Here is a 15,402-nt window from a genome sequence, read left to right on the forward strand (position 1 = left end):
GCTAGCTAAATAGAAAACTGACAGTTTAATTACATCAAGCTCTAAGTTTACTTGGTATAAAACATTTCATCACTTTGGACCTTTGTCTACCCTTCTGGCAGTGAAAGTTATTCAGAATCAGAAACGGGTTTATTGCCAGGTAGGTTGACACGTACGAGGAATTTGACTTGATGTCATGGTGCATACATAAAATATAAAACAAAAAATCTAAAAAAGGTACACAGATAGCGAACTATATTAAGAACACTGTAAAAAAATATATAGATAGATAGCAATAAAATAAAGCAGTAATTTACAGCGAAATAGAATGCAGTGAATTATAGAATATAAAATATGAAATATGTGCAGTAAGCAGTATTTGAACATTGTGTGCATTAATGTAATGCGTATAGAGTCTGGGTTGTGGCTGAGGTAAAGTGTCAGTGGGGGGGCCGGGCCTTGTTTAAGAGGCCGGTAGCGGAGGGGAAGAAACTGTTCAGGTGGAGAGAGGTTTTGGTCCTGATGGAGCACAGCTTCCTGCCAGAGGGGAGGGGGGTGAACAGTTTGTGTCCAGGGTGGGAGGGGTCGGCCACTATCTTCTTATAAAAAGTCGACCAGAGCTACAAAGTTTAATAGCATATTTGAGTAATAATAGGTTTATTTCACTTTCTTGCTCTCTTTTCCACTCATTCCCCAGTCTCTCCTCTACCCTTCCTCCTTTCTGTTTGATTCCGCCAGCGCAGTCTGTCCCTCCACTTTAAAGGAGCCATATTGTTGTTATTATCATTGTCTCTAACTGGATCAGTTACCATTAGACCTGAATCTTTCTCTTCTGAGGCCCATAGAGCGCCTCTCTAACCCAATAGAAAACCCATGGGAGCTATTTCAGAGGGTCGACCATTCACAACGCACCCCCCCCCCCCCCCCACCACACACACACACACACACACACACACACACACACACACACACACACACACACACACACACACACACACAGATTTCATTCTGAAGATTCATTGGCCTAATCCCATCACAAACACGGACACATGCACTTACATACACACCGTGCCTGTTCACAAACCACTCTTATAAAACACACACACACTCTCATTGCAAATCTTCAGTTATTGGAGCAAATGGTAATGTTATTGGGAGATGATGGCCCTGAGTTGTGAGTGTGTGTTTGTGTGTGTGTCCGAGAGACTGCATATGGCTGTCATTATGGCTGGATGAATGAGTAGGACTAAGGACGAGAGGGTAAATGTCATTCTATCAATGAGGTTATCTCTAATAGATGGACAGTTGAAGTCCTGGTTTCCATTTACTCTGCAGAATCCCTGCGCCTCTCTCTTTGAATTCGATGCTGAGAGGACTTTTTTTTCTTTCTCTTTTTTCATTTTTCTTTTTTATTTGGACCGCCGCATTCTCCGAAGATTCACATAGAAAACGCCATTAAGGCGCTTATTAATGGTATTTCTTTATTTTGTTTTCATTGTTTACCTTTTCTTCAGTTCTTTATTTTACATCGTCGAATCTCTTATTTTATTTTATATTTTTTGCTCATGATTTAGTTCAAATTTATTTGAGATATTTATTTATTTATAGATCAAGTAACCTTTCAACACACACTATGGTTTCTCCAGCAAACTTTTATTGCGTTTGCTTATATTTGATAGTAACAAGGATTCAGCTTTATAAAATAAAGTCTATATATAACCCATAATCCTTTCCAAAAATATTTGATATAATGTTTTTGTATTCATTTTTTTATTGAATAGATTGATTAATGATAAATGAAGCTAGCAGACTGTTGCTAAGGAGGACACTCTGACTAAGGACTATGTGCTGTCATATCCATCCGCAGAAAAAGGTCCAGTCAATTTTATCTCAACAATGGCCAAAAAACGAGTTTTCTTCCATCAGAAAACACCATGGAATTCTTTTTAATGTTTTTTTCGAGGTTTGATAACTGTTTCCTACCAGATTTGATATTTTTGCTCCTTCCATGTTTTGTTGGCGTCTGTCTCTTTGTTGCTTGACCTTGACCTTTGACCTCAGCTATGAGGAGCGAGCCCGATACCTGGAGACCATCGTGCAGCACCACCAGGAGCCGACCACCTTCGAAGATTACGCAGCTCGAGTGTACAGCCCGGCTCCCTGCACTCACCTGCCCTCTGACTCAGGTAAAACACAAATATGATACCGCTCAAACAGTATCACCTGTCAATCAAAACCTTGGGGCTAGGCTTTCACATTCATTGTCGAGGACGTAAATAAAAAATATGAAGACATTAGTATAGTCAAACTAAACATAAGTATTTAGGCTTAATACTTGTGTTAATTTGTGCTGACTGTCATTTCTTATCCGTATGTTTTGGATTTATTGTGTCCTTTATTTGCTTCCGTACACACACACACACACACACACACACACACACACACACACACACACACACACACACACACACACACACACACACACACACAGTGTGTTATATTCCACTGAATGACTCTCATATGTATCCTGTTAACTTTATTAGACACAGACTGATCATTTTTGTCTGTAACGTGTCCGGTTCAGTCGTATTAAAAATAGTGTGCTTTCCCTTTGACTCGCACATAATACAATTATTTAACGTGGCGATAATTTACAATAAAGTTAATTCTGCAGCTAAGGAGGTTCATGAAGCATAAAGGAACATGAGGACATAATGCTTTACTCTCTATTCTGGTCAAACAGAATATGTATATATCTAATCCCTGTTGTTTTTATTGTCCAACTGCCCGTGATCTGACAAATATGAATAGTACAATAACAACCTGCTTTGAGGCTGAATAACCATAAACACAACCTAAAATGATGATTGTATTGTGTGGTAGTAAAATCCCACACTTTAGTGGGTTGTCAGTGTGTTTCTCAGCCCCAAATGTCATCTCAGAACACAGGATCAATATGCCAGTCAGATAACAGGATGTTATTTGCCTGATTTCTTGTCTTAAAGGTGGGGTAGGTAATTCACTTCAGAAACACTTTTTGTTATATTCCATGGAATGCTCTTAACATCCCGATAGCAATGAATATATTAAATGCTTTGACAATAAATACATAAAAAAATGTCATCTGTGGAAGCCGTAGTACTGTAAAAAGCACGACCAATCATTTTAGCCGGCCCGGCTAAAATAACTGGATGGCCTACCTGCCTGTCAGCCTTCCATCTGTGCACAAACTTATCTCGTGCCCTCATTGGTCATGTGCGCGTTCGTGTGTGTTGGAGGAGGGGCTCTGTAAGGAAGTCTGAAGGAAGGGGAAGATTTTTTTCGGCTGCGTAGTTTCAAATTCTAGCGAGCTGGTTTCTCCATTCTTACCTACCCTACCTTTAATAGGTGCATAATGACTAAAGTTAATCATTGAAATGATCATTTAAAGACGGCATAATAATCCTGTGCTCTGAATCAAACCTTGCTCAAATTACTACTGCCCCCCCCCCCGACTCATATCTCTCTCTATATATATCTATCTCTATCTATTTATCTCCCTATATTAACTTACAGATGCCCCTCCCTTAACAGCACAGTGATCAAACATTTTTCTCTCTTTCTGTTATTATTATTATTTTTTTTCATTTTTCTTCCTATTTTTTTTCTATTTTATTTTGTGTTTTTCTTTCCTTTTTGTTCCCCCCCCTCCTTTAGATCGTTTTGTCTCACTTGCCTATAGCTAAAAGGTAAGCCTGGTCACATGATTGACTCGCCCCTCTCTGATTGGCTCTCCCTTTTCTCAGCCTAACCTGTGCTTCTCTCTGATTCCTCTGCCACGTTGTGTTTGAAATGTTTTCTCTTCCTGTGTTCTCCACCAGCAGGTCTGCATGTATCTATGGTTACAAACGATTTCAAAGGAAGTGTCTTTTCCATCTCAGCTGTGGGTAGCAGTTTGGTATGACTCATGTGGAGAGATGTATTCGCTTGGTTGTTAGCTCTAAAAACATCAACATTTATTATTGACATTCCAACATTAATTTAAAAAAGAAGACGTAAAAAAAAAAAGGTTCTCGCTTTCTTTTTTTAATGATCCAATATGTCAAATATTCACACTTCTTTTTAGCTCTGTTTTGGTCTCCATCACCTCCTCGGAAATCTGTCTCTTTAGCTACGTCCCCACAAAGAAACAGGGCTGAACCAGAGGGGCTTATGGCATTCCACAATGCGTGATACTTGGATTAGATCAAACATGTGAACAGGTAGCTACTTATACATGTGAAACCCTGTTAATACCAACCTGGACTCAGTCAGGATGAAAATGAGACTTCCTTTTTATAACAACGTGACATTTCTGCTGATTTGCCTGTTTACTAACGCGTGTTCCTGTTTGTTCTGTTAACCTGCACTGAAACCTAACCTCTAACCTGTTGTACGCTCCTCTTCCTGGTTCACTACACACACACACACACACACACACACACACACACACACACACACACACACACACACACACACGCACACACGCTATAGGTATCTCAGTGGTTGGTTTAGGCAGAATGAGTGTATTTAAAGCGACCAGTTTGACCGTGTTGCACAGTGCTTTGTGTGTTTACATCTTTCCATTCTGTCTCTTTACATGTGTGGCCATTTCTTATTCTATGTTTTTATTCATTTTCTTTTTGATTTCTTTCCTTCACTCTCCTAAACTGCTCCCTTTCCCTTTCCTCTTTCATCATTGTTTTCCTTTTTCCTTCTCTGTATTGTCTGTACATGTTTCCCTTTTTCTATGTTTCATTTCCCTTTCCTTCTTTCCTGTATCCTCCATGCTTCCACCTTCTCCTCCCTTTCCTTCTTTCCTGTATCCTCCATGCTTCCACCTTCTCCTCCCTTTCCTTCTTTCCTGTATCCTCCATGCTTCCACCTTCTCCTCCCTTTCCTTCTTTCCTGTATCCTCCATGCTTCCACCTTCTCCTCCCTTTCCTTCTTTCCTGTATCCTCCATGCTTCCACCTTCCTCCTCCCTTTCCTTCTTTCCTGTATCCTCCATGCTTCCACCTTCTCCTCCCTTTCCTTCTTTCCTGTATCCTCCATGCTTCCACCTTCTCCTCCCTTTCCTTCTTTCCTGTATCCTCCATGCTTCCACCTTCTCCTCCCTTTCCTTCTTCCTGTATCCTCCATGCTTCCACCTTCTCCTCCCTTTCCTTCTTTCCTGTATCCTCCGTGCTTCCACCTTCTCCTCCCTTTCCTTCTTCCTGTATCCTCCATGCTTCCACCTTCTCCTGCCCTTTCCTTCTTTCCTGTATCCTCCATGCTTCCACCCTCTCCTCCCCTTTCCTTCTTTCCTGTATCCTCCATGCTTCCACATTTCTCCTCCCTTTCCTTTCTTCCTGTATCCTCCGTGCTTCCACCTTCTCCTCCCTTTCCTTCTTTCCTTTATCCTCCGTGCTTCCACCTTCTCCTCCCTTTCCTTCTTTCCTGTATCCTCCGTGGCTTCACCTTCTCCTCCCTTTCCTTCTTTCCTGTATCCTCCGTGCTTCCACCTTCTCCTCCCTTTCCTTCTTTCCTGTATCCTCCATGCTTCCACCTTCTCCTCCCTTTCCTTCTTTCCTGTATACTCCGTGCTTCCACCTTCTCCTCCCTTTCCTTCTTTCCTGTATCCTCCGTGCTTCCACCTTCTCCTCCCTTTCCTTCTTTCCTGTATCCTCCGTGCTTCCACCTTCTCCTCCCTTTCCTTCTTTCCTGTATCCTCCGTGCTTCCACCTTCTCCTCCCTTTCCTTCTTTCCTGTTATCCTCCGTGCTTCCACTTCTCCTCCCTTTCCTTCTTTCCTGTATCCCTCCGTGCTTCCACCTTCTCCTCCCTTTCTTTCCTGTATCCTCCGTGCTTCCACCTTCTCCTCCCTTCCTTCTTTCCTGTATCCTCCGTGCTTCCACCTTCTCCTCCCTTTCCTTCTTTCCTGTATCCTCCGTGCTTCCACCTTCTCCTCCCTTTCCTTCTTTCCTGTACCCTCCGTGCTTCCACCTTCTCCTCCCTTTCCTTCTTTCCTGTATCCTCCATGCTTCCACCTTCTCCTCCCTTTCCTTCTTTCCTGTATCCTCCATGCTTCCACCTTCTCCTCCCTTTCCTTCTTTCCTGTACCCTCCGTGCTTCCACCTTCTCCTCCCTTTCCTTCTTTCCTGTATCCTCCATGCTTCCACCTTCTCCTCCCTTTCCTTCTTTCCTGTATCGTCCATGCTTCCACCTTCTCGCCTCGCCTTTTACTGGCCCTCCTTTCCTTCTTCCTTTTGTTTCCTCTCCAATCCTTAACTCTTCTCTCCTTTCCTTTTTCTTTCCTCTCCTATCCCTTTTTGCCTTTTATTTCATTTCCTTTACTCTCAAATCCTTACTTCTTGTTTCCTCTCATTTCTTTTCCTACACTTTCTTTCCTCACTTCTCTTTTGTTACTTTCTCCTCTCCTCTCCTCTCCTCTCCTCTCCTCTCCTCTCCTCTCATCCTCCTCCTCCTCCTCCCCTCCTGTAGAGGAGCACAGTGTCATGTGTATGATGGTCCCTAAAGCAGTAGACAGCGTTAACCTGCTCAGGGTGAAGGGGAAGGGTCTGAAGCAGAAGGTGCTCCATGCTAGCTGTGAATGGTATGATTCATGGACGTTTAGATAGAAAACCCTGTAGGTATTCTCCCTCATGTAGGATGTACGTTTTGAAGTATCACCTTTAGACCCAATAGTCACATTTCCTTGTTTTTATAGTTACATTTTAAGGTGTAGTTTGCCAACAGCTCAAGTAGAAATTGCTATTTATTGTTGTCTTTTATTAAAGTATTTACAATCAATGAAAACATAGAGGGTTACAAAACTGGAAATACTAAACAAACAAACAAACAAACAAAATGTACACAGCAAGAAGTACAGAAGATCATATGCTCTGTACAGTGAAATAGATTGTTTTAGTATTGGCAGAGCTGTATATTATATATATTAAATGCTATCGAGTATATTAAAATTTAAATATAGATTTTTATTTTCTTCTTTTCTTTGCACTTTTACACATTGTTATTGCTTACATGGCATACAGAGTCAAATGGAATACAGTTGAAGATACAATTACAAACCACAAAGCAGAAGAAGAGGGGGAAAAATATACAGATAATAAACATACATTTATTTCAGATAATGACAAAAAACACTAATATGTGAAAGTCCATTTGACAGGAAGCCAGTTTAAAGACCTCAGAACAGGAGTGATGTGATCCACTTCCTTAGTGTCAAGGCCCTGACACACCAGGCCGAAATCACCCGTTTTCTTTAGTCGGACAACGAAGCGTGCCCTGTCGCCCAAACTCAATTTGGTGTGTCCCGCACCGTCAGCTGTGACACGCCTTATTTGGCCTTTCATGGCCGACGCACGGTCGATTCAACATGTTGAATCGACCGAGCGTCGGCCACAGGCAGTCGGACAAAGAAATCACTCTGATTGGCTGTTCAGCTAGCGAATCAGTGCATGAGAAGCAAAACGGTTGCTTGAGAATGTCTTCCACAAGCAACACTCCAATGGCTGATAGCTCCAGTACCGCACGAAACATGTTTTCGATGGACGAGAGTGAAAATGGAACGCACACGCTATTTGTTGTTTGTTTAGATCACGCAGTCTGTTCTTCTTCTCTGTCTTCCGGTTGTTGCCTCTTTTGAATGACGAATACACACTACCTACCATGCGCAGTTCGTACGTGCTCGGCTGAAGTCTTTGCGGTGTGTTCCAGTGCGACACATGGCCAAGACGCAGGAGAACACGGCGACGCAACAGTCGGCGTTGGCGAGTTCTCTGGTGATTGCTTGGTGTGTCAGGGTCTTTAGCGAGCAGCAGCGTCCTGAATCAGCTGCAGCTGCCTTTATTATTTTTAAACAAATACACCTTCTGTTTGTCTTGTTTGTCTAGGCTTTCTGTCCTGTGTGTGTCCATCACTCTGTCCTGTGTGTGTCCATCACTCTGTCCTGTGTGTGTCCATCACTCTGTCCTGTCTGTGTGCCTAAGTAGATCATGATTGGACGTGATGTCATTTTCTTATTGCTGTATTATATAGTCTCCTATCTTACTCTCTTATTTGCCTCCTCCCTCTCCTCCTTTATCCCTCCCTCCTCCCCTTCTTCAGGCTCCTGCCTCGAGATTCTTCGGGGAGAAAGTCCGGCTCTTGGGGAGGCCGGGAGCGACTCGGCGTCCCCCATGTCGCCTCGGACTAGCAAGAGCCGCATGTCGATGAAGCTGCGACGCTCCTCCGGATCGGCCAATAAGACTTAAAGCCCTCACTGTAACTTTCTTTTGAAAATGGCTGATTATATCCTCGCAGTTGCTCCAGCATGCTGACCTTTGCCACAGTAGAAACAAGTGCAGTATTAGTTTATAACAATCTGTGCCATTTTAGAAAAGGGTTAGAGCAGAGGAATAAAAGCAGAAGTTGCTATCTGTATATTTGTACTATAGTCAGTCCATGTGTGCGCAGACAGAACCACGAGTTTTGATATAAAATTAAAAAAAGATCAGAACGTGTGCATCTGTAGTGTTGCATGGAGGAAGCAAGATAAAAGTATATTTTTGTTCTCAGCACAGCTTTAGGCTTGAGTGGGTTTCTATTAGTATGAATTGTATATAGAAACTCATTCATTTGCTTACAATGAAAGAAAGATGTTTTGTTGTGGATGCTTTAAAGCCAAAAAGTGAAGAGAATCAGTGTTAAATAGTTGAATTATTTGTCAAAATAGAACACAAGAGGCAGCACTTCCATTTAGTTTTGTTTTGCTTATGCTGTAAAATGTGGACAAGCACTGATGATTTTTGTCTTGAAATGTGTTTGGACCCGAACAAGAACATTGCTGTATTTTATTTGTCACTTTGTCATCTGATGCAATGGAACCACAGCTATTATTTTTGTTCCTATATTCTGTATATCTATATATGTATGGGTATAGATATATATATATAGTAGCTATATGAACATCTAATGGGATGTGTACAGTGGGTGTATATACTGAGAATAGCTGCCAAAGACCTCAGACCAGGTATCTGCTTAAAATGGATAGACACTACAAGATTTCATTTCTTTTTTAGATTTGCAAGGCAATTTAATTTCAGGTCACGGACTCTTCTTTACTTCAATGTTGCCACATTGGGGAAGTGTTAGGCCATCATTGTCCTCGTTTTTCATTGAGTATATAATGTACGGAAGAGGATTAGTGCCACATGTGAAAAAAAAAATTGCGATCGGACCTAAAGGGATTTATTTTCTTTTGTTCTGACTTGAAAATGAAAATATTGAGATTCAATTCAGAATTCTGAGATCAAATTCAGAAACAAAATCTGAATTCTGAGAAAATGTATTGAATTCTATGAAAAATCTGAATTCTGAGAGTACATTTAGAATTCTGAGAAAATGTCAGAATTCTGAGATTAATTTAAGAATTCTTTCAAAAAAGTCAAAACTATATATTAAAAAAAATTACTTTTGGTCCGATCTCAAAACATTTCCCTCATGTGGTTCTAATCCTCTTCTGTGCTTTGTGGCAGGTTTTGTTATTGAAAAGATAACTTCACCACCTTAGTGGTTTAAAGGTGGAAACAGTGTGTACAAAGGAGAGATAGTGTACAGCCAAAGAGGGGGGGAAAGCAAAGATACTTATCATAATTTAGATATTAATTCTTATGTTATTTTTTTTTTTATAACTCCACTCTTATATTGAGACTCATCCCCCTGCTCCATTCTTGACGAAGGGGACCCGTATGTAATCACAATCTATAAAAAGTAACACTACCAGTTATGTTTTTAACATCCTTATTTCAGCACTCCGTCAGTTAGCTCTACTAAAAACCGAATTGTCTAACATTGTTTAAGGTTTTTCTTTAGCTGCTGTTCCTCCATTTATTTTACATGATGGCTTCTTCTGTATTTAAACTCAAGTTTATTTGATGTTACTGTTTTTATTTCAGCCATAGATTCTCTGTAGAAATGAAAGGGATTGTTACACTTTTTGCACCTCTGTGTGTGGTGAATATAACTTTATTCGTGAATATTTGAATTCTGCTGAACTCTGAGTTGGCGCTTTAAATTATTGCTGTTACAATAATAATAATTATTGCTGCGGTTGGAGCACCATTGATTGGTGGTCACTCTGATCTGTTCATGCTGTACCTCTCACTCCATCCTGATTGGACACGCTGAGCCTCACACTCCCTTTGGATTAAACATACCTGTGCTTGATTATGAGTTATGGTGCTGCTTTCAAAATCCCATGGAGAAGATGGGACATTTCCAATTAGTTTTACAGATTGTAAATAATACGGAGGATTATAGTGTTTTATAATGACCTCGAAATGATTTGCTTACTCTAAACGTAATTAGCAGCAACCAAAATGTATTAAAACAAATTATTAACCTTTCATCATTACAAACTATTCATAGAAACTTTCCTGGACTGTTTATCTGGAGGATTTTGACTCTGAAAGTCTACAGATAAAGGATTAAGGCCACATGTGAAAATGTATTTCTGAGAAGAATTGAAGATTTAAAAAAACAAACACATTTGTACTTTTTGGAATTGTGAATAATCTCAGAATTAAAAAAATGTTTCAACGCGACCCTAAACCAAACTTTGCTTGTCTAAATAAGGGGTACAAAATTCAGATTAAATTTTTTTCCTTTATATATATAACATTCGGAAAGCTCTGTGGCCTGTTGTCCAGAGTGCATGTGCACTGACTGTACATACTGCATGACACCAGCTCAGCACTTCCTGCATGTGTTGATCATGTAACAGCTGTATTACGCTCAAACACACACACACACACTCACTCCATGTCACACCTGTACTATGTAAACCTGTAACGTCTCTTTTGGACACAGACAGAGAGCGTGGATGTGCGATGATGGGATTTGACAATAAATGATTCGTACCACTTGCCTGCCAGACCCATTCATTTATCGTGTGTGTATACAGCTTCAAAAGTATATGAATCAGTCCATTGATCATACTGTCTCACCATTTATTGACAATCATTTCAATTAAAATGCACATGAAACATGTCAAAATAGTAAAAGCTTCATAGAATCACAAATACACTTTAGCATCATGAAGGAAATATGTCAACAGTTATATATAATCAATAAAGATGAAATACTTTTTTTTTAAACTATTAGCATTAAATGTTCCTTTTTTGTATGAAAATATTTTTTAGCTGAGAAACGTACTGGCACATTTACTATAAAAGGCATATTACAGTCAATCTTCTTTTGTATTGTTCACTGTACATGAAATAGTCTTTGTAACAGAGTTAGGACATTGATTCTGTCTCCAGTTATAACGCAGCTTCAATATAATCTGATTACTTTGCCACAGGAATGTGTTGGGATGTCTGCCACGTTAGCCTGTCTATCTGCTTCAGTATATTCCATGTAAAATGACCCCGTCTTGCTCGAATTAGTTATAATCAAAATGGCCTTTTCTGTCAAACTTCCCTCTGTCCCCACTCTCCAGTCTAACAGCTGCTTCGGGCATGTCGGAGAAGCTGGAGAGATGGCTTCCTCTGTGCCAATACGGATAAGAAACAATATTGTCTATGAGAATTATTATAGAGACAATTATTGATATTTCATGTATAGCTCACTGTAAATTGCATCAGTAATAATAATCTTGCTGTTAGTTTATTTCATTATTTTAGATCTGCCACCTGAATGATAATGTCCCATTGTTAAAGTTGTATTTATTATTTTCATATTACAATACTGCTTGTAGTATAGACTGATCATCCTGTTGAAGATTACATTAGGTGTTTTTTAGTACATGACATCAGTGGTTGTGGAACATTTTTCCAAGTTTCTGTAGATCTTTACTTAGTTTCAGCACCATGGGCAGTGTCAGTTGAGCTGAGAGCATCGCGTATAGTTGTGTAGTTTCAGCAACAAAGTTTTGTTTCCGTTTGCTTTTGAATGGGTTCATTATTCTAGTATCACTATATTCTAAATGGGCCTTTTTGAAACAAAGTCAAGATGATTACTGACCTTTAAACAGAAACAGTGACTCCACTTCCTGTCGCACACTGATACACATTTTGCTTTTTGACCACAACAAAAATAAACTTTGCTTTACAATAAGCTTAAATTAATCATTTCTTTAATGTGAATGGATATAACTAAAAGTCAAATTCCATAGAGTCTCCCTTATGACTATCAATGAAGGAATGTTTTCACCAAATCAGAGTCTTTTACAGCGTATTATGGTCGCACGGTCATCTGCAGCAGCATCACCTGCCGGTTCTCGGTCGGGTGAGACTTATTGATGTGTCTCGCGAGACCCGGGGAGCTGAAGAAAGTTGACGGACATTGCTTGCACGTGAAGATCTGCTGCTGCTCGCTCTCTCCAGTGCCGCTCTCGTCTCCTTGCGCGTGGAATACTTCATGTCTGAGTCCTCCTCCCAAAGTTCCCGCCAGTAACTCATCCCTCATCGCGTGCCACATACGGTGCTTGTCCCTGATTTCACCCGACGGGAAGCGCGCGCCGCACAGGTGACACAGAAACACCTGGCCGCTGGTCTCGCGCGCCTGGTTATAAGGTGGTGGAGGCGGTGACGCTCGTGCTGTCATCTCGTGCGCGGCAAGGTGTTTCTTCAGGTAAGCTTGTCTGCGGAATTTCTTCCCGCAATACCTGCAGTCGTAAACCTCCTCTTCCGTTAGGGACTGCACGAACGGTAAAGCGGGAAGCGGGAAGGACGGCCGCTGCTGCTGCGACAGGTCCACGCTCTCTTCCGGATTACCGTTCAATAGAAACAGGCTCGAGGGTGGGCTGTCTGCCGCTCTCACCTCCAAACAACTTTCCACCGGGTTCCGGTAATGTAGAGAGTGCTCATAGTGAGGAGGAGCAAGACTGTCGGTGTCGGGGCTGTTTCGGGACCGGCCATGGAGCATCAACAGGGAGGGCTCGCGCCTCATGCGGGAGCTGTCCGGTGCTCCGTGGTGCTGGTTAATGCGCAGCAGCTCGTTCTCTTTGCCCTCCATGTCAACCGGCTGCCGCTCGTGCTGAATGAGCCCTCGTGTCTCCTTTAACGGCTGACTCTTGTTTGTTTGAGTCTCTCCTCCCTGGTTGTTCACCGGGCGAGGTTTGTGCCAGCGGCGGTGGGACGCCAGGTTTGCGGGGCAGCTGAAGACTTTGTCGCACTCCGGACACCGGTACTCCACGCGCACTATGCGGGAGCACTTGTGCTGCGCGAGGGAGAAGGGGTCGAGGTACTCCTCTTTACAGAGCTGGCAGATGAACTCTCCAAGCGGCTTGTTCCCGCTGAGAGCAGACTTCTCGCGCTGTCTCCTCAGCTCGGGGCTCTCCTTTTTGATCCGCAGACCCAAAACCGGCGAGGTCGTGACCTCATCCTCGAAGTTTAGTTTCCGGTTGACTTTTGGTTTCTTTGGCGGGTTTGACTGTTTGTTGTGTCTGTTGTTGTTCAAGCGTTGGTCCTGTTCGAGGAAGGCGCGTTTCCTCGCTGCTTGGTGCTGGTTCATCAGTGTCAGGGGCGGGAACAGGTGCCCCATACTCGGGTCATATTTGTCGTGGTGACCGTAGGACGGTGCTTGGCGGCTGCTGCTCGCCAGGAGTCTCTCGATAGAAGCGGAGGTCGGAGTGGAGCTCACCAGGAACGGCAGCTCCGGTAACTCCAACACCGGGGGTGATGTGAGGCATTTACCGGTTAAAAACGGCTGCTTCTCTCCTTCCTCGTGTTGTTCCAGCAGCCTCGTGCCGACCGGTTTAACGGGGCTGCAAGACGTTATTGTCAATTCGCGTGGGGGTATAGGAGGAGGCGGGAAGAAGCAGGAGAAATCTCTTTCGGGAGTCAGAACGTCCACCTCGCTCACCTGCTCCTCGGTCTCGGGTAACTGCGCGCTGCGGTCGGCTTCTGCCTCCAGCGCCGACTCCACCTGCGGGCTCCACGCCTCTCCTACACCGGCGGAGTCCTCGCGGGATACCGGGAACCGTCCGTCTGTCCGTTCAAATAGGACACCGTTCAACACGTCGGTCTGGTTCACTGACTCCGGTTCGATCCCTTTTGAGTTATTGTTGTTCCTGTCACCGTATGTTCCAGGTTGGTTATTGCTGGTATTTCGTGACCGGTATGACCCCGAACATCGCCGGGTTCTCTTCACCAAAAATCCTCGAGGCATGATGACGATGATGCTCCACCAAGCGCGAGAGAACAACAACTCTTGTCTCGAGCTCACTTTCAAGTACAGCTTTGAAGTGTCAGAGAGAGAGGGAGAGAGAGGGGGGCAGGTGTGACGAGAGAGAGAGAATCCCTGCCCTGGTGAGGAACACTACACACTTAGATATATTTTGTACAAGAAAAGTCCAACAAAATATAAAGGCTAATTAGAGTTAGCCTCTTCAATTTTGGAAACTAATAGGCATATTGGGGACGAAGTGGAACGACCATTGACTAAAAGAAAAATATTTAGTCACTGCGATGAATTTCAGAAGGAGATTCGGTTCAGTTTTACAAAATGTACTTTATATTTTCCTATCTTTTATAAACACAACTAAGAAGACTCTTTAAATGCTTAATCTAAAATGATGAAGTCCAATTAGGCTTTCCTGGTATAATTGTGAGCTATCAACCCACGTGCATCAAGATAAACGTATCAATGTTTTTCTTTATTTTTAATAATAATTTAATTGGATATCGTAAAATACACCGTAGACATTTTTTCCCCAAAATATACAGGCTTATTAGTAGGCTAATTGGAGTATTACTTTTTCAAACGAATGTTAAAGTGAATATTTAAAGCATCGAGCAATGACTGAAAGCGTTATTTAACAACTGCGAGGAACTTCAGCGGAGATTCGGTTCAGTTTTACTCCAAAAATAACTTCATAAACGATGTCATTCTATTTTAATAAGAACAACTAAGAAAACACGTGCCTTCACTTTAAATTCTTAAATGATGACATCTAATGAGGCTTTCAGCCTGTGTTTCGAGCTATCAACCAACATACATGAACATGAAGTTATGCGTATCAATGTTATTTTTTTATTACGATGTTTCATACCATGTGATACACAGCTAGTTGAGTCAACTGTTTATTTTTTAAGCAGAACTAATTTTATATTTTATCTGACCATTCTAATCTCGTAATTCCGTCAGGATGTGGCTCACGTGGTTCTTGAAATAAAAATCCAGCTGCAATATATTGTATTAATATTGTTGACATTTTTGAGGACTGCAGTTTTTACTCTAATAATTTATATAAGGAAAAGTTGGGTTCACATTTCATTCCAGTGTGTTTTATCTGCCATTTCTCCTGCTGAATTCCCACGGTGATGATGAGCGTCTGTCAGTGATATTTCCCCCTCGTATTTCCTCAAAACAATGCCCTTTTTACCTTTCACCGATATGTTTGTATTTAAGAGTAGATCAGA

At 41.9% G+C, this 15,402-nt stretch overlaps 2 protein-coding genes across 7 annotated transcripts in view; one reads left to right on the forward strand and one right to left on the reverse strand.

The window, feature by feature from the left end:
- The window catches only part of ralgapa1 (Ral GTPase activating protein catalytic subunit alpha 1), a 92,999-nt gene extending 82,095 nt beyond the window's left edge, over nt 1–10,904 (forward strand). For all 6 annotated transcript variants that reach the window (XM_034135203.1, XM_034135206.1, XM_034135205.1 and 3 more), the window contains 2 exons: nt 2,041–2,165; nt 8,105–10,904. In XM_034135203.1, coding sequence (XP_033991094.1) covers nt 2,041–2,165; nt 8,105–8,250 — 271 coding nt within the window. In that variant the 3' untranslated portion in view covers nt 8,251–10,904. The remainder of the gene's footprint in view (nt 1–2,040; nt 2,166–8,104) is intronic.
- Nucleotides 10,905–11,735: 831 nt separating this feature from the next.
- Nucleotides 11,736–14,164, reverse strand: LOC117486769 (insulinoma-associated protein 2). Its single transcript, XM_034135305.1, has one exon. The coding sequence runs from the start codon at nt 14,147–14,149 to the stop codon at nt 12,215–12,217; it is 1,935 nt and encodes a 644-aa protein (XP_033991196.1). The 5' UTR covers nt 14,150–14,164; the 3' UTR covers nt 11,736–12,214.
- Nucleotides 14,165–15,402: the final 1,238 nt, after the last annotated feature.

The sequence above is a fragment of the Trematomus bernacchii genome, unplaced genomic scaffold (genome assembly GCF_902827165.1).
Source record: "Trematomus bernacchii unplaced genomic scaffold, fTreBer1.1, whole genome shotgun sequence".
Taxonomy (NCBI): Eukaryota; Metazoa; Chordata; class Actinopteri; order Perciformes; family Nototheniidae; genus Trematomus; species Trematomus bernacchii.

Excerpts from the sequence above, each read along its gene's own strand:
- LOC117486769 (XM_034135305.1), bottom strand. The coding sequence starts at position 14,149 with ATGCCTCGAGGATTTTTGGTGAAGAGAACCCGGCGATGTTCGGGGTCA.